Raw genomic sequence first — 25,379 nt, 5'->3', positions numbered from 1 at the left:
GGCAAACAGTTTGGTCAACACACGTTTTGCTCAAATAAATTAGTCATCACGCGTGATTAATTCTATGCATCTACAACACCGGTTACAGTGTTCCATTAACCTGCCATGCAAGTTTTTTGGAATGGGGAAGAAACGCGCAGAATATTCGCGCAGGTGAGGACATGCAAACTTCATAGTGGAAGGCGGGCGTCGGAATCAAACCATGCACCTCTGCACTGTGAGGCGGACGTGCAAACCAGTTAACACCGGTGGTGCCACCCTTCATTTAATAGCACGAAGGGTTTATTCAAATCGGTTGTGTCGTCTATGCAAATGAGTTTTCAACAAGATAAAATTAACATCTATAATCATAATGATTTGTTTCTAAAAACACAACAAAATCAAAAATAAAATATTTTTAATTACTATTTAAAAAAACGAAAAGAAGCGTGTTTCAGTCGTCTTAAAAATATATATTTCGACAAAGTTGACGAGGAGACTTCCGTGTCTGGGTGGAAGTGACGAACCCCGAAAAATGAGGTATCAACGAGAGATAAAATTGACATCGATAATTCTGATTTTTTTTTACTAAAAAAAATAACAAAATTAAAAATAAATCAGTTTTAATGACTATTTAAAAAAACCAAACGAAGCGTTTTTCAGTCGTCTTAAAAATTATAGTTCGAAAAAGTTGACTTGGTGACTTGCGTGTCTGAGCGGAAGTGACGCCCCCCGAAAAATGAATTACTGTATCAACAAGAGATAACATTAACGTTGATAATCATAAGGATTTTTTTCCCAAAGACATAAAATCAAAATTACATTAGTTTTAATATTTTAAAAAACGAAACAAAATCAAGCGTGTTTCAATCGCCGTAAAAAAATATCGTTCGGCAAATTTACTAGGTGACTTCCGTATTGGAGCGGAAGTGACGCAACGCGGAAGTGGCGTCCCATTGCATCAGACCGCTCAGTGTGGCGTGTGAGATCTCATGCGCCGAGTAGCTTTTTGACCTGCTGACGTCTTTCATTGTTTCCTTCAAAGGTAGGAACATCGCACGTGTGTACATACTTAGCTTCACAGCGCTACCACTTTTGAACAATGTCTTTTCTCTCTTTTAAAGCACGTGATTGTGTGTAAAACCTTTGTTTGATTGTGTTTAAAACCCAATGCTAACTTAGCATCGACTTGTCAGGTTTTGACAAGTAGCGACAATCAAACTTAAGCGACTCACTTTGTCGCCGCTTGTTTGCTTAATTTCAACTCCAATCAAACGGACAAAATGGACATGCATTACTTTTTAGGCGTAATATACGATGCATTTTAATGGAACTGTATACACTACCGCAATGGCTCATTAAAACTGGTTGGCATGTCTGCCCCACAATCTACGTGGTTTGAGTTCGAATCTCCTCACATATGCGGACGATGTACCAAATACTGCGACTGCATCACATATTTGCCAATATATGGCATATATTACCATATCCGACAGGTTCATTCATTGTGAATTTTCCATTATGTAAATTTCAGTGTGTAATCTCGCTTCTGTTTATTTGGACTGGAATTGGCGCGATTTCTTGTTAGGGTCGTTTTAAAGCTTCAATATAGAACAGTGACAACTGTTCAACTTCAAAGCCAGATTGAGAAATGTCGAATTTCAATCGTGTTGTTGTTGTTATATTTCATTCAACAAATGTCAATTGGCCCACATAAATCATGTAACAAAATCTGAAACAATTTCTAATAATAATAATAATATCCACTCCATCCCCTTTTGAAATTGCTGCTGTGGACTGCAAATTTCCCCATTGTGGGACGAATAAAGGTTTTCTTATTCTGATAATAATAATAATAATAATAATACATTTCATTTATAATCACCTTTAAAAACTCTCAAGGACACTTTACAGTCACATTTTAATGTAAAATAAAATGTGTGTATGTATGTAAATAATGTACAGTAAAGTTGCGTTATATCGATATCGGATATATCGATAGTCCCGGTTATATCGATACTATTTCTATGCACGCACGGAGAAAATTACATGCAAACATGGTCGGATATATCGATAGTCCCGGTTATATCGATATTTTTTCCGACTCCTGAGAATATCGATATAACGAGACTTTACTGTACGTATAAAATGTATGTATGTATTTAATGTAAAAAAAAATTTTTTTGGTAGTCTGAATCCTTGGTTGTGCATCTCCACCAGGAATGGCTACTCTGTACGTGTCCCCCCACCCCGATGACTTCCGAAGCCTGTTGGCTCGCCTCGCCGCCGAGGCGTGTCCGTCATCTGGCGTCAAGACCGTCACCGACGACCCCCCCGCCACTCTCTGCCTCCAATCCACTCCCGCCTTGGTTCTGGGGGCAGGGGACGGGGGCACCGTGTTAAGCGGGGCCAACGCCGTGGCCTGGTATCTGGCGGTGCGAGGGAAGAAAGCCGGCGTGGGTGTGAAGCAGCAGAGTGAGGTGTGGCAGTGGCTCGGCTTCGCCGATAATGAGCTCATTCCGCCATCGTGCGCCGTTGTCTTTCCCCTCCTGGGGGTGACGCTGGACAAGAAGGTGAGGGTGTCCCGAGGGACAATTTCGAGTGTTCCGTTGACCTGCTGTGATTGTTTTTGGAATGTGGGCGGAAAACCGGATTACCCGGAGAAAACCCACACAGGCGCGGGGATAACATGCAAATTCTACAAATCGCCCCTCCCCCCTCAAGAAGTATTGCTTTGGCGACATCTGGGCCACGTTTGTTGTATGGAACTATGTTGAAGTAGAGGGGAAGAGCTTTCTGTTGTTCTGTCACATATGAAAATGATGCCTTGTATTTTCAGAATCAGAATACCTTTATTCTTTTATCTTTATTCTTTATTTTTTTTTTCTCAAAATATTTATTTATTTATTTGTTTATTTTATTATCATTTACTATTGACTAATTATGATTTATTTATTATTTATTCATTCGTTTGTTCATTTATTTATTTATGTATTTATTTATCCATCAATTTATTTATTCATTATTTACTATTTACCAATTTATTATTTATTATCTAGCATTATTTATTTATCTATTTAAATACTTATGTATGTATTTATTATTTATTTATTATTCATTCATTTAGTTATGGATGTATTTATTTTATTATCATTTACTATTGACTAATTATGATTTATTCATTATTTATTCATTCGTTTGTTCATTTATTTATGTATGTATGTATTTATTTATCCATCAATTTATTTATTCATTATTTACTATTTACCTACTACTTACTATTACCTTACTATTTACTATTTATTATTTCTTATCTAGCATTATTTATTCATCTATTTAAATATTTATGTATGTATTTATTATTTATTTATTCATTCATTTGTTCATTTAGTTATGGATGTATTTATCCATTTATTCATTCATTATCATTTACTATTTATTATTTATCATTATTTATCTATTAACATATTTACGTATTATTTATTTATTATCTATTATTTTTTATTCTTGCGTTGATTTATTTATATATGTATTTATTAATTTTCATTCATTATCATTTATTATTGACCAATGGTCAGTAAAAAAGTACATGGTCAATGACCATGTATTTTTTTATTATCTATAATTGTTTATTTATCTTTTTACATATTTATTATTTTTGATTATTTATCATTCACTAATCATTATTCATTATTTGTTGTCATTTTTTTCTAATTATTTATTATCTATTATTTGTTATATTAATTTATTATTACATATACATTAATTTATTAATTTACTAATTTATTTATCCATCTATGTATTTATTCTTTATCATTGACTATTTACCATTTATTATTAATTTATTTATCATCTAATATTATTCACGGATTAATTTATTTAAATATTGGTTACATTGGTTTCGTTCTGCATTTATATCTTTATTATTTATTATTCATTATTTATTCTTTGTCTATTTATTTATTTTTAATTAATTCCGCACATCAATTACTCACAAATTGTGAATCAAACCTCTGAAGATGGAGGACACTGATTGGCTGCGGGGAAAAGAAGAATTACTCGCAGATTGTCGATTTGCGGCTAAGGGCCAAATTGTACCCCTTGACCCCCACGTGTATGATTGACATGTGCCGTTACGTTTCAGCTCCAGCAGACTTCCCGTGTGGAGCTATTACGCGTCCTGAAGGTTCTGGATAAGATGCTGGAACCGAGAACCTACCTGGTCGGGGAGAGCCTCACCCTCGCCGACATGTCCGTGGCCTCGGCTCTTCTTCTACCCTTCAAATACGTGCGTGTTGTCACGTGTGGCTCCGCGCCGGGTCCAATCGTCACCTTTATTCATATCCGCTCGTCCTTATGTAGGCTCTGGAGCCGTCCGACAGGGCCGCGTTGATCAACGTGACCAGATGGTTCACCACTTGCATCAATCAGCCGCACTTTGTCAAAGTGCTGGGAAAAGTGACGCTTTGTGAGAAAATGGCGCCCGTCAAGACGAACGCAGAGGCTAAAACTTCTACCGACGCGGCACAAGCGACGCTGAACGGTACGCAAATGATTTTTATACGTCGGTCGTTGTTGTTTTGAGATGAAAATCTCAACGTCGGGATGATTTCAGGGGCCCCCAAGACGGAAGCTCAGTTGAAGAAAGAGGCAAAGAAGAGAGAAAAACTGGAGAAGTTCCAACAAAAGAAGGAAATGGAGGCCAAGAAGAAGACGCTGCCGGCCACAGAGGTAAAACAACGTCTTTTAAGTTTGAGAGCGTTTGTGCTCAACGGCGGACATTTATTGTAGACATTTATTGTTGTTGTTTTTTTCAAACTGGCAGATTGGCCCGGCTGGGCATTTGCACATTTATTATTATTATTTTTTGAGGTGGGTAATGTACAATGGGTTTCATTTTTATTTCTCCCCAAACTTTTTTATTTTATTTCATTTCATTTCATTTCATTTCATTTCATTTTATTTTATTGTATTGTATTGTATTGTATTGTATTGTATTGTATTGTATGTTTTGTTTTGTTTTGTTATGTTATGTTATTTTATTTATTTTTTTTTTTTTTTTTGTTTTGTTTTATTTTATTTTACTTTGTTTTGTTCTGTTTTGTTTTTTTATTTTATTTTATGTTATTTTATTTTATTGTATTTTATTTTATTTTATTTTATTTTATTTTATTCTTTGATGTAATTTAGTTTTTTATTTTATTTTTTTCTTTTCTTTTATATATTTATGTACGTATTAAGTTGATCTTTTTTCATGAATTAAAAAATTATGTATTTTTTGTTTTTCTATTTTATTTTTTTATTATTTAATTTAATTTAGTTTTTTATGATATTTTATTTTCTTTCCTTTCTTTTATATATTTATGTATTTATTTATTTGTTTTTGCTCAAAGAATCAAAGATGCAATTTCTTCTATTAAGTTTTTTTTTTATTTTAAAAATTGTATTATGTTTATTTTATTTGATATTTTTATTTTTAATCTTTAATTTTGTTTTTTTATTTTATTGTATTTTTTTCTTTTCTTTTATATATTTATGTATTTATTTGTTTTTGCTCAAAGAATCAAAGATCCAATTTTTTTTAATCTTTTTTTAAGTATTTTTACAATTTTATTATTATTATTATTATTGATATATTTTTTTTAAATTTTATTTTAGAAAAAGGCCAAACCCGAGAAGAAGGAGTTGGGGGTCATCTCGTACAATATTCCAACTCCCACTGGAGAGAAAAAAGGTAATTTATTATTATTTTTTCTTCTTATCAGGCTATTCTTTGTTTCATTTCCTTTCGAATATAAAGACATACTATTTTCTTTATTACAAACATGTCCCAAAAATTCAGTTTACTTAATTATTTAATTATTTATTCATTCATGAATTTATTTCATAATCATATAATATATAATACATTTAATACATAGATATAATAATATATAATACATTTCATTTCTAAGCGCCTTTCAAAACTCTCAAGGACACTTTACAATCACAGGATAATACTATTATTATTGTTTTATTATGATCTATTTTGGTGTCAATTGTGTCTTCAGGTGTACATTTTATTTTGCATTTTTAGCTCTATAAATCGTCTTTGACTATAGTGAAAAGCGCTTTCAAATAAAATTTATTATTATTAATATTATTACTATTATTATTATTGTTGTTGTTATTATTACTATTATTATTACTATTATTAGTACTATTATTAGTACTATTATTAGTACTATGACTATTATTAGTATTATTACTTTTATTATTATTAGTACTATTACTATTATTAGTATTATTGCTATTATTATTATTATTATTATTATTATTATTATTATTGTTGTTGTTGTTATTGTTACTATTCCTACTATTATTATTATTATTATTATTATTATTATTATTAGTAGTAGTAGTAGTAGTAGTAGTATTATTATTACTATTACTAGTATCATTACTACTATTATTATTATTATTATTGTAATTGTTGTTCTTCTTATTATTATTATCTATTCTCTACCTAACTAGCTATAGTATTATTATTAGTATTATTATTATTACTATTACTAGTATCATTACTATTATTATTATTATTATTATTATTATTATTATTATTATTATTGTTGTTATTCTTCTTCTTCTTCTTCTTATTATTATTATTATTATTATTATTAGTAGTAGTAGTAGTAGAAGTATTAGTGTTTTTAATTTTCATTTTCATTTTCATTTGCAATTTTAATTTTAATTTTATGGCAGTGAATGAGTTATATACAGTAAAGTCTCGTTATATCGATATTCAAGGGAGTCCGAAAAAATATCGATATAACCGGGACTATCGATATATCCGACCCTGTTTGCATGTAATTTTCTCCGTGCGTGCATAGAAATAGTATCGATATAACCGGGACTATCGATATATCCGATATCGATATAACGAGACTTTACTGTATAAGAATATTTCAACAGCAGATGTTCCTATTCTTATTTATTTATTTTTTTCTTGCCGGCAGATGTCATCAGTCCGCTCCCGGACTCATACAGCCCTCAATACGTGGAGGCCGCTTGGTATCCCTGGTGGGAAAAGCAAGGTTTTTTTAAACCTGAATACGGGGTAAGCGCCGTCGTGTGAACTTAAATCCCTAAAATGGATATCAAAGCACCAAACAGATGGACGTCCATTGTGTCCTCATTTCAAACAGAGGCAAAATATTAGCGATCCCAACCCGCAAGGCGTCTTCATGATGTGCATCCCCCCACCCAACGTAACCGGATCGCTCCACCTGGGACACGCCCTCACCAACGCCATTCAAGATTCCCTCACCAGATGGTTTGCCACGACGCGCCGAAACGTCCATCGGGCGGACCTTGATGGGCGTACCACCGTCCTCCCCCCTTTCACAGGCACAGAATGCGCGGCGAGACCACCTTATGGAACCCGGGTTGCGACCACGCCGGCATCGCCACCCAAGTGGTGGTAGAGAAGAAGCTGATGAGGGACAAGGGCATGAGCCGCCATGACCTTGGACGGGAAAAGTTTGTGGAGGAAGTGTGGAAGTGGAAGAACGAGTGAGTGACATGCCCCTCCCCTGGACTGCAACGTCTTTACGAAAACAAAGCCGCCATTTTGTGAATTTTTGGAACTCTGTCCCTGCAGAAAAGGAGACCGCATCTACCACCAGTTGAAGAAACTAGGCTCCTCTCTGGACTGGGACCGGGCGTGTTTTACCATGGACCCCGTGAGCCTCCCCTCGACTCATTTCAAACCTGCCGAAAAACATCCTCCTCAACTTCCTGTGTTGTTATGCCCCGCCCCCATTTCAGAAACTTTCCTACGCGGTACAAGAGGCCTTCATCCGCATGCACGACGAAGGGGTGATCTACAGGAGCAAGAGGCTGGTCAACTGGTCCTGCTCGCTCAACTCGGCCATCTCGGACATCGAGGTCAGTTGCCGAATAATCAGTCAGGGAGGGTGGGGAGGGGTGGGGGTATCAAAATCTTCTCATGTATAATGATAATCGCATGTTTAATGCTATTCCTGAATAAGTTTTGCTTGATTTTTATGCTTTAAAAAATGAGTTATGTTTCAATCTTAGGGGAGCTGGGAACGGATTAGGGCAAATACATGGAAAATGCGACTTGGTTTACAAAATTTACCCAAAACCACTGTATGATGTTTTTGATCAGATTTTTTTTAATATTCACAAATAGAATCTGTTTTATGGCATGTATAGCATTGCATCTTTTGGTGTGGTGGGGGGGAGAGTGATTGTAATCAATTGATTAGCTCATTCGCATGCAAATCACATTTATTCAGGAATTGAAAATATGACATAGAGTGCCATTCCCGAATTTGTTCGGGTTTTAGTTTTTCTTGCGGGGTACTGCCGGTAAAGCGCTGGTCAGACCTCTAGCAATGTTTTTCTCCTTCCACGAGGGAGCCGCATTTGCTATCTATCTATCTATTTGCTATTTAGATCGCTAAAGGCGATAAAGGCGATTTAGATCTGGCTAAAGCTAGCCAGATTGCTATCTGGCTAGCTACCTAGCTATCTATCTATTTGCTCTCTTGCTATCTAGCTCGCTGGCTGGCTATCTCGCTGGCTAGCTAGCTAGCTATCTATCTATTTGCTATCTAGCTGGTCAGATGGCTATCTATCTGGCTATTTATTAGTTCTAGCTAGCTATTAGCAATCTATTACCCAGCTTTCTATCTATTTGAGTTACTGCCGGGTTGAGTGAATTTTGAATGGCGCTTAGAAATCAAATGGAATATTATTATTATTATTATTATTATTATTATTAGTATTATTATTATTATTATTATTATTATTATTATTATTTGTCCATGTAAGCGCTTTGTTATATTATTTGTTAAGCGCGATATAAATCATTATGTTTTTGCATTGTATTTTGGACATCTGCCCTCATTTCAAGCTCATATAACTCCAGCCCCATATAACTTAGGAATTTACTCTTTGTTTCTGATGAAAGAAGAGCCTCTAAGGCAGGGGTGTCAAAGTCATTTTTTGCCGCGGGCCACATTGTAGTTCTGGTTTCCTCTCGAGGGCCGTTATGAATTTGGGGAAGCCATTAGAATGTTTAAATCCCTTCAAATATTACATATAGAGCACACAGCAAATTAATGAATAACTCGTTTTCAAATCTGAAGTCAAGAATAATGACTTTTATTGTGGTTGACATCCAAAAATATGACATTTTGGCTCAGATTTTAGCAATCATTATGGAATTTAACAAGTTTGATTTGCTTTCGCGGGCCGAAAAAAATGATGTGGCGGGCCGCATTTGGCCCGCGGGCCTTGACTTTGACACCTGTGGTCTAAGGTTTCTAACGCTGCATTGAATGTTTATGTAGTCCTAAAACTCAATATTCTGTGGTTCCTGGAATTCGAGTGACAATGACAAAAACCCTGGCATTGGAGTGGACACATTTTTCGCACATCGTCTGGCAGTGAAGAAGTTAGAAAGGAGCATTTTTTTTTGTCCCTCCAAGAAATAATAATTTAGCGTTAAAAATGTGCTACTTGCCTTCCAGGTGGACAAGAAGGAATTGACGGGCCGAACGCTGCTGCCCGTGCCAGGCTACAAAGACAAAGTGGAATTCGGGGTCTTGGTGTCCTTTGCCTACAAAGTGGACGGCTCAGGTAGGTCAGCCGAGCAACGATCGATGGCGACGTAACGCCCCGTCACCGCCATTTTGTTCCGATGGCCAATCAGACGAGGAGGTGATCGTGGCGACCACTCGTATCGAGACCATGCTGGGCGACACGGCAGTGGCCGTGCACCCCGACGATTCCAGATATGGACACCTGAAGGGCAAGATGGTGACGCACCCCTTTTGCCAGCGCAAGATGCCTGTTGTCTTTGATGACTTTGTGGACAGGAGCTTTGGAACGGGTAAGGGAGATGTTGTTGGAGCTTAAGCGGCGATCTATGCAAATGTTTTTTGAAGAGTCGATTCATCGATGCGGAGGAATTGGAAAAATATGATACAAATATTAGACATTGACATGATTGCATATTGATGGTGCAGAAATGTAAATTATTAGCAATGGACGCTTGATTCCATATGTATCTTTTATTTTATTTATCTATTTATTTATTTATTCGGCTATCCATTTATTTATTTATTCATTTATTTGTTCATTCCTGAAGTTTGTTTATGTATTTATTTATTTATTTATTTATTTATGTATCCCTTTATTTTTTTATTCACTCCTGAAGTTCATTCATTCATTCATTCATTCATTCTTTCATTTGTCCGGTTATGTATTTAGTTATCTCTTTATTTTGTTTATGTACTTATTTCTATATATTTATTTATTAAATGTTTTATCTATTTCTCTATTTATTTATCAATGTATTTATTTATATTCATCTATTTATGTACTTATTTATAAACGTATTTGTATATGTACTTATTTATAAATATATTTATTACATTTTTTTATATATTTCTCTATCTGTTTATTTATTTATTCATTTAATTATTTATTCATTCATGTATTTATCTATTTATTTATATCGTTATTTATATATTTATTATATATTTATTAGCTTTTTTAGCTTATTTATTAGCTTTTTTAATATAGTTCTCTACTTCTCTTTCTCTATTTCTCTGTTTATTTATGTATTTATTTATTTATTCATTTATTTGTTCATTCCTGAAGTTTGTTTATGTATTCATTTATTTATCCCTTTATTTTTTTATTCACTCCTGAAGTACATTCATTCATTCATTCATTCTTTCATTTATCCGGTTATGTATTTAGTTATCTCTTTATTTGTTTATGTACTTATTTATATATTTATTTATTAAATGTTTTATTTATTTCTCTATTTATTTATCTATTTATATTCATCTATTTATTTATGTACTTATTTATAAACGTATTTGTATATGTACTTATTTATAAATGTATTTATTACATTTTTTCAAATATTTCTCTATCTGTTTATTTATTTATTCATTTAATTATTTATTCATTCATGTATTTATCTATTTATTTATATCGTTATTTATATATTTATTAGCTTATTTATTAGCTTTTTTAATATAGTTCTCTACTTCTATTTCTCTGTTTATTTATGTATTTATTTATTTATTCATTTATTTGTTCATTCCTGAAGTTTGTTTATGTATTCATTTATTTATCCCTTTATTTTTTTACTCACTCATTCATTCATTCATTCATTCATTCTTTCATTTGTCCGGTTATGTATTTAGTTATCTCTTTATTTGTTTATGTAATTATTTATATATTTATTTATTAAATGTTTTATTTATTTCTCTATTTATTTATCTATTTATATTCATCTATTTATTTATGTACTTATTTATAAACGTATTTGTATATGTACTTATTTATAAATGTATTTATTACATTTTTTTATATATTTCTCTATCTGTTTATTTATTCATTCATTTAATTATTTATTCATTCATTTATTTATCTATTTATTTATATCGTTATTTATATATTTATTATATATTTATTTATTAGCTTTTTTTAGCTTGTTTATTAGCTTTTTTAATATAGTTCTCTATTTCTCTTTCTCTATTTCTCTGTTTATGTATGTATTTATGTAGTTATTTATTTATTTTTTTATTTTTATTTTTTTATTTATTAATCTATTATTTATCTATTTATTTATGCACTTAATTTAAATAAATTTAAATACATTTATGTATTGCATTTTTTAATCTGTTTCTCTATTTATTTATCTGTTTATTTGTTCATATATATATATATATATATTCAATTTTGAAACTATCTCTATATCTAGCTAGCCAGCTATTTCTCGAGCTAGCTATCTTTATTTCTCTATTTGTGTTTATTGATTGATTGATTGCTTAACGGCATCCCCATTGGCCCTTCAGGCGCGGTGAAAATCACGCCGGCTCACGACCACAACGACTACGAGGTGGGCGTGCGTCACGCTCTGCCCTTCGTCAACATCCTGGACGAGAACGGCCTGCTCATCAACGTGCCGCCTCCCTTCCTGGTTCGCCGTCGTCGGAAAAGCAGCGTGCGCCTCACACGCGCGATCGGGAACGTTTTTCTGGCTCACTCTTGTCGTTGTTTGTTCCGTGCGCAGGGTATGAAGCGCTTTGAGGCCAGGAAAGCCGTGTTGGAGGCGCTGACGGACAGGGGACATTTTAGAGAGGTCAAAGACAACCCCATGGTTGTGCCCGTGTGCAGGTGATCCGCGCGCCCTCTTACGCCTGTGTGTTTATTTTGATATTTTCATTTATTTGTAGATGTTTTTTTTTGTCTGTTGTTTTGGTATGTGTTTTTTTTTGTGTGTTATTTGATTGAATTTCTTCTTCTTTTTCTTCTTCGTGTTAGTGTTCGTGTTCTTGTTTGTGTTCCTATTCTTATTCTTATTCTTATTCTTATTCTTATTCTTATTCTTATTCTTAATTTTAATCTTATTCTTAATTTTAATCTTAATCTTATTCTTAATCTTGTTCTTTTTTCTTCTTTTGTTGTCCTTTTTTTTCCTTCTTTTTTTCTTCTTTTTTTGTCTTTTTGTTCTTTTTTTCTTTTGTCTTTTTTTCTTTTTTATCTTTTTTATTCTTTTTTTCATTTTCATCCTTTCTTTTTTTCTTTTTCTTTTTTTCTTTTTCTTTCTTTTTTTTCCTTCTCTTTTTCTTCCACTTTTCTTCTTTTTTCCTTTTTTTCTGGTTTCCTTTTTTTTCTTTTTTTTTTTTTTTCTTTTTTTTCTTTTTGTCTTTTTTATCTTTTTTCTTTTTCTTTTTTTCTTTTTCTTTCTTTTATCTTTTTCTTTTTTTCTTTTTCTTTCTTCTTTCTTTTTTTGTTTTTCTTTCTTTTTTTCTTTTTCCTTCTTTTTTATTTTTCTTTCTTGTTTTCATTTGCCTTCTTTTTTTTCTTTTTCTTTTACTTTGTAATTTTGTGTTAATGTGTATGTCCTTGTTTTGTTTGTATTTTATTCTATCATCGGTGTGATTTTTTTTTTTTTAGCCTGATTGTACATTATGTATTTTTTTTCTATATTTCTCTCCAAAAATAATTCTTTATTTTTTTTTTACATTTGTGTACGCTGGTGTGGGTTTTTTTTGTATATTTGTTTGTGAAATAGTTTTCCCTTGCTTGTACATTTATTTTTTAGTTTTTTAAATTGTATTTGGTAATTATTTTTGCTTTGTGTGTGCATGTGTTTGTGTTCATTTAGATATTTCTTTTCTTTTATTTATAGATTTTTTCCTGTTTTTTTGGCTATTGTTTTGGTGTCTCTCAGTTTTGTGTGTTTTCATATTTATTTATTTTTTTTTTCAGTGCGTTATTTTATTTTATTATTTTTTTTTGTAATTTGTGTTTGTGTGTTGGTTTTGGTGTGTAATTTTTTTTTATTGTTTTTTTGGGGGGTATTTCTCCATAAAATATTTAATTTTTCTGTAATTTGTGTGTTTTTGTATACAGTGAGGCCTCAACTTACAAACACCTTAACTTACAAACTTTTCGTCTTACAAACGTCAAATTTATGAAAATTAAACCTTATAATAAGCACTATTTTCATAATACACACCCACCACGGCTGGCGGAGTGATCTTCGGCGAAAGCACACGACCGAACAGCACCAACAGTCCTTATGGAAGGTGACTCTCCTTCCATAAGCCATCAACGGCCATCAAAAAGGTCAATAAAACTTTATTTTACAGCACAGTTTATTTCTTTAATTACAGTCCTCATGCAATTCCCTTTGACCTTCGACCTCCAACGCCATTCCATCAAGCCATAAATGACCATCACAAATGTAAATAAAGTGACTTTATGATACAATGCAGTGGATTTCTTTCATTGTAATACAATAGCACATTTATTATACATAGAATAAGGTATGTGGTGTGTAGTTTTAAGGATTTTGAAAAGTTGAAAAGTATATTCTATGGAAACCCGGGAACGGATTATTCCCATTTTAATGGTTTCCTATGGGAATTTTTTTTTGAGATACACACTTTTCTCCTTACACACTCTGTCTGGGAACCAATTAAGTTTGTAAGTTGAGGTCTCACTGTATTTGTTTTTTTTTTTGCATGCTTGTAGATTTTTTTTAATGGTATTTCTCCTTTTTTTGTGTATGTTTGTTTTTTTTTTCTTAAGGTTTGTTTTTTGTGTCCATTTTTGGTGTGCATTTTTTTCTCAATTTTGTTTTGGTTGCATCTTTTATTTGTTTCTGTTTGCCAGGTTTGTCTCTTTGCTGCTTTGTGATTTTTGTTTTTTTTTCCCACGGATATTTGCTTTGTGTCTTGTTGTACTTTATGTGGCGTTTCGTATTGTGCGTACACACGAACGCTTACTCGATTTGCTCTTTTGACTCACTTGCAGTCGTTCCAAAGACATCGTGGAGCCCCTGTTGAAGCCGCAGTGGTACGTCAATTGTACCGACATGGGCAAGCAGGCCGCGGACGCCGTCCGAGAGGGTCGCCTCAAAATCATCCCGGACCACCACCTCAAAACCTGGTTCAACTGGATGGACAACATCAGGCAAGAACTTTCCATTTCAATCTCGGCTTTCGTCGCCATGACGTCATGTCCCCGCCCCTCCAGGGATTGGTGCATCTCCCGGCAACTGTGGTGGGGTCACCGCATCCCCGCTTACTTCGTTACCGTCAACGATCCCTCCGTGAAAGCGGGAGAGGTAAGATCTCCCGTCGTTTGCGCCGTTGAGGGTGTGGCATTTGTTCTTTGTGCCCGTCGTCCAGGACGTGGATGGCCATTACTGGGTCAGCGGGAGAACGGCGGAGGAGGCCAAGGAGAAGGCGGCGAAGCGCTTCAATGTGATGTCCGACAAAATCACACTCAGACAAGGTCACCCAAAGTGGAGCTTTTTATACATTTATATACTATATTTTCCGGTGTATAAGGCGCACCCAAAAGCCTTGATTTTCTATGTCGTCGGTGCGCCTTATACGTCAAGTCATATTGAGCCACAAGGGGTGTCGCAATTACTCCCAGCAGCCATCCCCCCCCCCTGTAAAGCGCCTTATAATGTGGTCTGCCCGATGCAGGTAACATCTGACTTACGTCCGAGTTCCGTTCGGTCAGGGGCGTTCCTTCAATGACGTCACGTACGGACTCGTCACCAACTCAAAAACAAGACTTCCGGAATATTCAGCGCGAGTCTTAAAACGTAAAATATAGCTATATGAGGTGGAATCTTTGTAAAATACGCTCAGTAGAAGTCATTTGAAGCCATTTTACAAATTATGGACACAACTTGTCCGGAGGCGTCGGTTGTCCTTTAAATGACTTTACATATAAGGCTCACCTGCATTTAAGGCGCAGGGTCATCTTTACAAGAAAATCAAGGCTTTTGGGTGCGAATTTTATACTGGAAAATACTGTATACAATTTTTTTTGTCCTTCCCATTTGCAAATTATCCACTGTGGAAAATGAACAGAGGTATGTATGTATGTAGAAATGTTGTTTTTGTTTCAGACGAGGATGTTCTGGACACTTGGTTCTCATCTGGCATTTTCCCCTTCTCCATCTTTGGTTGGCCTCATGAGGTACAAACAAGCAAGTCGATCGAAAACAAGCAGAAAGTCGTTTGAGGCGCTGAACTTAAAGTCGTTTTAATTTCTTCCACATTTTGAAAATATATATATATATAAGTAAATATGATTTATTGATATGTTTAAATATGTACTTCATATATATATTCATGTATTTCAACTATACAAATAAATATAAATAAAAAAAATATATATAAATTTCTCCACTGCAAATTCAATCCAATTTATTCATGTTTTTAAATATTATTGATAGATAGATAAATAGATATTCAAATGTTTATTTGAATATTAATAGTAAATCAATATCTGCCTCCCTCCCACGTTTCCTCTTTTGACAGACTCGGGACCTGAGTGTTTTCTACCCTGGCACCTTACTCGAGACGGGTCACGACATCCTGTTCTTCTGGGTGGCTCGTATGGTCATGATGGGCCTCAAACTGACCGGCAAGCTGCCCTTCAAAGAGGTGAGAATAATAATAATAATAATAATAATAATAATAATAATAATAATACATTTCATTTATAAGCGCCGTTCAAAACTCTGAAGGTCACTTTACAGTCACAGGATAAAGTTTTTCTGTGGGTGAGCAGCGGCAGCCACATGCGCAAGCGTTCACTCAACCCCAAAGTAACTCAAATAGATAGGAAGCTAGCTAGTTTTCTAATGTATAGCAAATAAATAGCTAATAGCCAGCTGGACAGCTTACAGCCAGCCAGCTAATCGCTAGCTAGCTAGCTAGCTAATAAATAGCTAATAGATAGCCAGATAGTTTACAGCCAGCCAGCTAGACAGCTAATAGCTAGCCAGCTAGCTAATGGACAGCTAATACATAGGTAATAGATAGCCAGATAGCCGACAGCTTACAGCCAGCCAGCTAGACCGCTAATACCTAGCCAACTAGCTAATGGATAGCTAATAGATAGCCAACAGCTAGACAGCTTACAGCCAGCCAGCTAGACAGCTAATAGCTAGCCAGATAACTAATGGATAGCTAATAAATATCTAATAGATAGCCGCCAGCTAGACAGCTTACAGCCAGCCAGACAGCTAATAGTTAACCAGCTAGTTAATGGATAGCTAATAAATAGCTAATAGATAGCAAACAGCTAGACAGCTTACAGCTAGACAGCTAATAGCTAGCCAGCTAGCTAATGGATAGTTAATAAATATCTAATAGATAGCCAGATAGCCACCAAATAGACAGCTTACAGCCAGCCAGCCAGACAGCTAATAGTTAGCCAGCTAGTTAATGGATAGTTAATAAATAGCTAATAGATAGCAAAGAGCTCGACAGCTTACAGCCAGCCAGCTAGACAGCTAATAGCTAGCCAGCTAGCTAATGGATAGTTAATAAATATCTAATAGATAGCCAGATAGCAGCCAGCCAGACAGCTAATAGCAAGACAACTAGCTAATAAATAGCTAATAGATAGCCAGCTAACAGCCAGCTAGACAGCTAATAGCTAACCAGCTAGATAGATAATAGGCCATCGGGGACGGTAATAAATATCTAATAGATAGCCAATAGCCAGCCAGCTAGACAGCTAATGGCTACCCAGCTAGCTAATGGATAGCTATTAAATAGCTAATGGCTAACCAGATAGCCAACAGCTAGCCCGTTAACAGCCAGCCAGCTACACAGCTAATAGCTAGCCAGCTAGATAGCTAATAGGCCACCGGGGGCCATTTGAAGATGCCGCTTATTAGCCTAATTGATACCCAAACAACATGAAGAACCAGAGATGATGTCGTTGTGCGCAGGTTTATCTGCACGCCGTGGTGAGGGACGCCCACGGGAGGAAGATGAGCAAGTCTCTGGGCAACGTCATCGATCCCCTTGATGTCATTACGGGAATCTCGCTGGAGGTGAATCCGCATGTCTCCTCGCTGCCAATCACGTGGCTCCTCTTTTTTTCCCTCCGCTTAATAAGCAACCAAAGTGCTTTTATTGAAGGCGTCCATCACGAATTGGACCTGCGTTGACACGGCTGGCCACCAGGGGGCACTGGAGCACTTTTTTTTTTGCACTTGTTGAGCAATTCCATCGTTGTGTTGCTAAGGGCCTCTTTTTCACCGCTTCCAGGGTCTCCATGCTCAGCTCACATTGAGTAACTTGGACGCGGCGGAGGTGGAGAGAGCCAAGCAGGGCCAAAAGTCGGACTACCCCAACGGCATTCCGGAATGCGGAACCGACGCCCTTCGATTCGCGCTGTGCGCGTACACCAGCCAAGGTGAGCTAGCCAAGCTAACGTTTGCTGCTAATTCCATACTTGGAGTCGATTTAGAGTCGAAAAATGATCATTTTCAGACATTTTCAAACTCCAACCGTCATCCCAGTTAGATTAATATGGCGTTTGGAGAAAATGTACGCCAGATTTTTATCGTGTGTGTTTGTATTTCAGGGAGGGACATCAACCTGGACGTCAATCGCATCCTGGGCTACCGTCACTTTTGCAACAAGCTGTGGAACGCCGTCAAGTTTGCCATGAAGACACTGGGGGACAATTTTGTGCCCTCAGAGAAGGCCCAGGCGAGTGTTGATGGCATTTAGCATCTCTAAATATACTGTAGATTTGGTCATCATAGCGTTAATGCCCCCCCCCCCCCCAAAAAAAAAAAAAAAAAACATGTTGCTAAAACTACCCTTAAGTTGGGAATAAAAAATGTTGCCATATTAAAAAGAAAAAACGGAGTCTCAAATAAATACATAAATGCACAAATACATAGAGAAATAAATACAGAAATAAACACAAATAAATAGATAAATAAGTAAATAAACACATGAATAAATACATAAATAAACACATAAATAAATACATAAATAACTACATAAATACATGAATAAATACATAAATAACTACATAAACACATGAATAAATACATAAATAGATACATAAATAAATACATAGATAAATACATAAATCTATAACAAAAACGCATGAATAAATACATAGATAAATACACAAATAAACACCTACATAAATAACAACATAAAACATGAATAAATACATAAATAAATACAAATAAGTACACAAATACATAACTACATAAACACATGAATAAATACATAAATAAACACATAAATAAATACAGAAATACATAAACTACATAAACACATGAATAAATACATAGATAAATACACAAATAAACACCTACATAAATAACAAAACATGAATAAATACATAAATAAACACAAATAAGTACACAAATACATAACTACATAAACACATGAATAAGTACATAAATACATAGACACATACATAGATACATGAATAGATACATGAATAAATACATAGATAAATACATAAATGTATCACTAAATATCTAAATACATACATTAATAGATACATGAATAAATACATAGATAAATACATAAATCTATAACTAAATAAACACATAAATAAATACACAAATAAATACATACATAAATAACTACATAAACCATGAATAAATACATACATAAATAAACACAAATACATAAATAATAAACACATGAATAAATACATAAAGAAATACATAGATACATACATTGAATAGATACATGAATCGAATAAATACATTTAGAACTAAACACCTGAATAAATACATGAATAAATACATAGATAAATACATAAATCTCTAACTCAATAAACACATAAATACATAAGTAAATACATAGATACATATATAAATACAGTGTACATAGATACATGAATAGATACGTGAATAAATACATGAAAAAAGACATACATTTATAACTAAATAAACACCTGAATAAATACATAGGTAAATACATAAATATATAACTAAATAAACACCTGAAAAAATACATGAATAAATACATAAATAAACACTTAAATAAATGCATAAATAAATACATAAATCCATACATAAATAACTACATAAAAATGTATTTTGTGATCTAATGCAAATGGTTGGTCCTCAACATTGAAATCCAACTGAAGGGTTCTTGCACTTCTCTCCCTTACCACCAGGGGGAGCGCAATTGCCACACTTAGTTAAATCGCCACATCCAGCGTTTCGTCGAACGAAAGTCAAACCTGCTCTTCTTCTTCTTCTTCTTCTACCCTTCTTTTGCGGCAGATGTGCGGCGAGGAAAGCGCCAGCGACCGCTGGATCCTATCGAGGCTGAGCGCCGCCGTGAGTCTTTGCGACGGCGGCTTCAAGGCGTACGACTTCCCCGCCATCACCGGCGCCATTTACAACTTTTGGCTCTACGAGCTCTGCGACGTCTACCTGGTACGGACGTCAAGCGTTCGTCATCGTCACGGTTGCGTTGACGTCGCCATTTTTTTTTGTTTTTGTTAGCGTAGGAGAGCGTGAAGCCCGTTTTCGGTAAGGAGGGCGGCAACCACAACCAGGCCGGCGTGTGCAGACAGACTTTGTACACGTGTTTGGATGTGGGCTTGCGCCTGCTGTCGCCCGTCATGCCTTTCGTCAGCGAGGAGCTCTACCAGAGGTTGCCGCGGCGACGGCCTCAGATCGACGCACCCAGCATCTGCGTCACGCCGTATCCCGACGCTCAAGAGGTCACCATTTAACTCATTCGCTGCCATTCCCATATTTGGTGTTTTTTTTTTCGTGCTTGGGTGCCGATGAAGCGCTGGTCAGACCTCTGGCAATGTTTTTTTTTTTCCCTCCCTCCCTTTTTTTCCATGTTAGTGCTTTGTTACAGCTATATAAACCTATATGTATGGATTGCATTGAATTTTGGACAGCCGCCCTCATTTCAAGCTCAGATAACTCCGGCATTTAGGAATTAACTATTTTGTTATGATGAAAGAAGATAGTCTAATGTTTTTTTTGGGGGGATGAAAGAAGACAGTCTCAGGTTTCTTACTCTGCATTGAATGTTTATTTTTGGACAGCCACCCTCATTTCAAGCTCATATAACTCCAGACCCATATAACTTAGGAATTAACTCTTTATTTTATTTTATTTATTATTATTTTTCTGATAAAAGAAGACAGTCTCAGGTTTCTTACTCTGCATTGAATGTTTATTTTGGACAGCCGCCCTCATTTCAAGCTCATATAACTCCAGACCCATATAACTTGGGAATTAACTCTATTTTTTATTTATTTTTTATTTATTTTTTATTTATTTTTTATTTTTTTATGAAAGAAGACAGTCTAATGTTTCTTATTGTTTATTTTTGGACAGCCGCCCTCATTTCAAGCTCAGATAACTCCAGACCCATATCACTTAGGAATTAACTCTATTTTTAATTAATTTTTTATTCTTTTTTTATTTTTTTATGAAAGAAGACAGTCTAATGTTTCTTATTGTTTATTTTTGGACAGCCGCCCTCAGTTCAAGCTCAGATAACTCCAGACCCATATCACTTAGGAATTAACTCTATTTATTATTATTTTTTTATTCTTTTTTTATTTTTTTATGAAAGAACAGTCTAATGTTTCTTACTGTTTATTTTTGGACAGCCGCCCTCAGTTCAAGCTCAGATAACTCCAGACCCATATCACTTAGGAATTAACTCTCTTTTTAATTAATTTTTGATGATTTTTTTATTTTTTATGAAAGAACACAGTCTAATGTTTCTTACTGTTTATTTTTGGACAGCCGCCCTCAGTTCAAGCTCAGATAACTCCAGACCCATATCACTTAGGAATTAACTTTTTTTTTTATTTTGATTTTTTTATTATTATTATTATTATTATTTTATCTAAAGTTTCTTACAATACATCGAATGTTTAAATAGTCCTAAAACAAAATATTCTGCAATTGGAGTGAAAATGAGAAAAACCCTGGCACTGGAGTGGACACATTTTTGCACATCAGCTGGCAGTCAATGAGTTAATAGATGAAGACAAAAAAAATAACATATTATAACATATTAATAACAATTTTTTTGTGTGTTTTTATTAATTAATTAATTAATTAATTAATTCAACAATGAATTAGCTAAGTCATAAATTAATGTATTTTTATCTGAACAGTATATCAGATGCCATTTTCGAATGAAATGTTTTTTTTGTGTGTGACTGTGTGTGTGTGTGTGAATTGATATTAGTTACACACACGCACTAAAAATGTTGACGACTTTCTTTCCTTGTTGTATTTGTAGTTCTGCTGGAACAGCGACGAGGTGGACCGCAACATGGACTTTGTCATGAACGTGGTCAAAACCATCCGCTCGCTCAGAGCCGACTACAACCTGACCAAGACTCGAGCGGACTGTAAGTGGACGCCTTACGTGCGCTCGCACGCCTTTCCGACTTTTCAAAAACGTGCGCGAACAAACGGCAAATCGGGTGAGGTCAAAGGTGACGGGGGTCCGAAAGGCAATGGGAGGCCGTGGAACGCAATCACTTGCGAATGTTGATTTCCGTAAAAAGCAATTTTGGAGCTTTTCGGCGAAAAAGCATCGCAAAGCTTTTAGTGACTCACTTTGTCCAAGTAAGCGGCGGATGAAATCAAATTGGATGGAAATGACACTGAGAACAGGAAGTGCATTTTGGCGTGGAAAATCGACAATGACTTTAGCTCCGTTTGCTTCTGCAGAGGCAAAATTATTATTATAGTATTATTATTTATTACTATTATTATGATTCATATTTATTATTATTATTTCATATTTATTATTATTATTATTAGCATTAGGTTTTATTATGCTTATGTTATTATTATTATTATATTATCTCACATTCTGTGGGTTTATTTCATTTTATAATAAGGATGATTACGATGATGATGATTATTATTATAATAATAATAATAATTATTATTATTATTAAACATTATTAAATATTTGTAATGGTTAAAAAACACAATCTGAGATAACCTGAGTCATTTTTGATTTGATGATAACCTCATTTAAATTAAAAGTTTTTTTATTACAATTATCCCAAATGCTCTTACATTATTATGATAATTATGATTTTTATTGTTGTTTAATATTTATCATTTTTTTAAAACCACGTCCAAAATCACATTATTATTATTATTATTATTAGTGTTGTTATAATTATTATTAGTGTTGTTGTTATTATTATTAGTCTTATTATTATTAGTATTATTATTAGTGTTATTATTATTAGTGTTGTTATTAGTAGTGTTTTAATTATTAATATTATTAGTGTTATTATTATTAGTGTTATTATTATTATTAGTGATGTTATTATTATTAGTGTTATTCTTCTTCTTATTATTATTATTATTATTGTGATTATTATTATTAGTGTTATTATTATTATTAGTGATGTTATTATTGTTAGTATTATTATTATTAGTGTTGTTATTAGTAGTGTTGTAATTATTACTATAATTAGTGTTATTATTATTAGTGATGTTATTATTATTAGTGTTCTTCTTCTTCTTCTTCTTCTTATTATTATTATTATTATTTTAGTGTTATTATTAGTGTTATTGTTGTTGTGATTATTATTAGTATTATTATTATTATTAGTGATGTTATTATTATTAGTGTTGTTATTAGTAGTGTTGTAATTATTACTATTATTAGTGTTATTATAATTAGTGTTATTATTATTATTATTAGTGATGTTATTATTATTAGTGTTATTCTTCTTCTTCTTCTTCTTATTATTATTATTATTATTATTATTTTAGTGTTATTATTAGTGTTATTGTTGTTGTGATTATTATTATTATTATTATTCAATATATTCACTAATTGTAATACATATCAAACACATGAGATCACCTGAATTATTTTTGAATTATTATTAATTAATAATTATTGAATTTATTTTTATTTATCGCAGCATTTTGACATATTTCAACCACATCAACCTTCTATGACTCCACATGCTTGTTTAAAAAAAAAAAAAAATGGATTTCGAATCGGGAAAAAAAAGCCTTAAATTGCAACCATGACATCATAGGTGTTTTTTTTTTTTTTTTTTTTTGACCTGCACCAGGTTACCTTCAGTGCGCGGACGCCGCCGCCGTAACCCTGGTGCAGACGTCCAACGTCCAGATCCAAACGTTGTCATACAGTCAAGCTGTAATCCCCTTAACCGCCCAGCAGGAGGTCCCGGCGGGCTGCGCCGTGGCCATCGCGTCCGACCGATGCACCGTCAACCTCATGATCAAGGTGATTAACGTCGCCGCTAACGTCATCGCTAACGTTGCTAACGCGGCTCTGTGACCTTTTCTTGTTGTTGTTGACGTCAGGGTCTCATCGACGTGGACAAAGAATTGTCCAAGCTCCGCGCGAAAAAAGGCGAGCTGGCTAAGGTGATGGAGAAACTGCACGACAAGATGGCCTCCGGCGACTACAAGGAGAAGGTGCCGCTCAAGGTGCAGCAGCAGGACGCCGAAAAGGTGATGACGACGAAGCGGCAGCAGCAATTTATATAGCTAGCTAGCTAGCATGCTAAATAATTACGCTGCCTCCGAGCGGCCAACTTCTCGCTATCTATCGAGCTATCCAGGTAGCTAGCTATCTATCTATCACGCTATCTACCTATCTAGATAGCTATCTAGATATATAGCTAGCAAGCATGCGAAATAGTTACGCTGCCCCCTAGCGGTCGACGTCCAACTTCTAACTATCTAGCTAGCTACCCAGGTATCTATCTCGCTAGCTATCCATCCATCTAGCTACCTACATACCGATCGAGCTAGTGAGATAGGTAGCTACCTGGATAGCTAGATAGCTAGAAGTTGGACGCCGACCGCTCGGGGTCCGCATAACTATTTAGCATGCTAGCTAGCTATCTAGATAGATAGAGGTCTCTTGCTAGCTACCTACCTACCTATCTAGCTAGCTAGATATATTTAGTTAGCTAGTGAGATAGGTAGCTACCTGGATAGCTAGATAGCTAGAAGTTGGACGCCGACCGCTCGGGGTACGCATAACTATTTAGCATGCTAGCTAGCTATTTAGATAGATAGAGGTCTCTTGCTAGCTACCTACCTACCTATCTAGCTAGCTAGATATATTTAGTTAGCTAGTGAGATAGGTAGCTACCTGGATAGCTAGATAGCTAGAAGTTGGACGCCGACCGCTCGGGGTCCGCATAACTATTTAGCATGCTAGCTAGCTATCTAGATAGATACACTCTATCTACCGCTCGGGGTCCGCATAACTATTTATCATGCTAGTTCATCTAGAAAGATAGACTATCTATCTAGATAGCTAGCTAGCATGCTAAATAGTTACGCGGCTCCCGAGCAGTTGGCGTCCGACTTCTAGCTATCTAGCTATCCAGGTAGCTACCTATCTCACTAGCTAACTAAATATATCTCGCTAGCTAGATAGGTAGGTAGCTAGCAAGAGACCTCTATCTATCTAGATAGCTAGCTAGCATGCTAAATAGTTACGCGGCTCCCGAGCACTCGGCGTCCGACTTCTAGCTATCCAGGTAGCTACCTATCTCACTAGCTGACTAAATATAGCTAGCTAGGTAGGTAGCAAGCATGCTAAATAGTTACGCGGCACCTGAGTGGTCGGCATTCAACTTCTAGCTATTGCGCTAGCTACTAAATATATCTATCTCGCTAGCGTTCTATCTTTTTCATTGATTTATGTATTTTAGTTTTTTTTTGGTCTGCGTTGTCCACTCACTAGTGCTTGTTTCGTCTCTCGTTTCAGCTGCGACAGAGTCAGACGGAGCTGGACAAAGTCCAAGAAGCCATGCACAATTTTAGCAAGATGATGTAATGCGTCATCATCACCATCAATATCAGGTTGATTTGTCAATTTTTATTCCAAAAATAAAAATCAAGTCAATTTTGTCACATTTGAAAACAATATTTAAAGTAAGTCCCGTTTTTGAGCGTTTGAGGTAAACTCTTCCCCCAAAAAGATGAAACCGCAAGACAGTAAAAACATTTAGTGACAAAAATGTTGCCATTTTAAAATATT

At 34.8% G+C, this 25,379-nt stretch overlaps 1 protein-coding gene across 3 annotated transcripts; it reads left to right on the top strand.

Annotated features, from left to right (window-relative positions):
- The first annotated feature begins 941 nt into the window (after positions 1–941).
- Positions 942–25,265, top strand: vars1 (valyl-tRNA synthetase 1). 3 transcript variants are annotated; one of them, XM_088998687.1, is made up of 29 exons: positions 942–1,024; positions 2,200–2,552; positions 4,124–4,267; positions 4,342–4,522; positions 4,595–4,710; positions 5,638–5,713; positions 6,975–7,075; positions 7,164–7,291; positions 7,366–7,530; positions 7,619–7,700; positions 7,786–7,905; positions 9,519–9,627; positions 9,701–9,880; positions 11,865–11,989; positions 12,083–12,186; positions 14,335–14,493; positions 14,557–14,647; positions 14,712–14,817; positions 15,449–15,519; positions 15,864–15,989; positions 17,288–17,392; positions 17,610–17,757; positions 17,929–18,056; positions 19,610–19,765; positions 19,840–20,055; positions 21,612–21,723; positions 23,428–23,603; positions 23,684–23,833; positions 25,107–25,265. In XM_088998687.1, the coding sequence occupies exons 2-29, from the start codon at positions 2,202–2,204 to the stop codon at positions 25,173–25,175; spliced, it is 3,795 nt and encodes a 1,264-aa protein (XP_088854813.1). In that variant the 5' UTR covers positions 942–1,024; positions 2,200–2,201; the 3' UTR covers positions 25,176–25,265. The 3 variants fall into 3 exon arrangements, with proteins under 3 accessions (XP_088854813.1, XP_088854814.1, XP_088854815.1); XM_088998688.1 differs by lacking the exons at positions 21,612–21,723; positions 23,428–23,603; positions 23,684–23,833; positions 25,107–25,265 and having other exon boundaries at positions 19,835–19,982; XM_088998689.1 differs by lacking the exons at positions 942–1,024; positions 2,200–2,552; positions 4,124–4,267; positions 4,342–4,522 and having other exon boundaries at positions 4,638–4,710; positions 5,638–5,712; positions 6,973–7,075.
- The last annotated feature ends 114 nt before the right edge of the window (positions 25,266–25,379 follow it).

The sequence above is a fragment of the Hippocampus bargibanti genome, linkage group LG06 (assembly GCF_051943395.1).
Source record: "Hippocampus bargibanti isolate YZ-2025 linkage group LG06, ASM5194339v1, whole genome shotgun sequence".
NCBI lineage: Eukaryota > Metazoa > Chordata > Actinopteri > Syngnathiformes > Syngnathidae > Hippocampus > Hippocampus bargibanti.
The sequence above is the reverse complement of the archived record's forward strand: the minus strand, read 5'-3'. Positions and strand labels throughout refer to the sequence as shown.

Coding starts and splice junctions, on each gene's coding strand:
- vars1 (XM_088998687.1), top strand. CDS start 2,202: ATGGCTACTCTGTACGTGTCCCCCCACCCCGATGACTTCCGAAGCCTG. Junction 4,268..4,341: donor TTCTTCTACCCTTCAAATAC/GTGCGTGTTGTC, acceptor GTCCTTATGTAG/GCTCTGGAGCCGTCCGACAG. Junction 7,292..7,365: donor CAAGATTCCCTCACCAGATG/GTTTGCCACGAC, acceptor CCCCTTTCACAG/GCACAGAATGCGCGGCGAGA.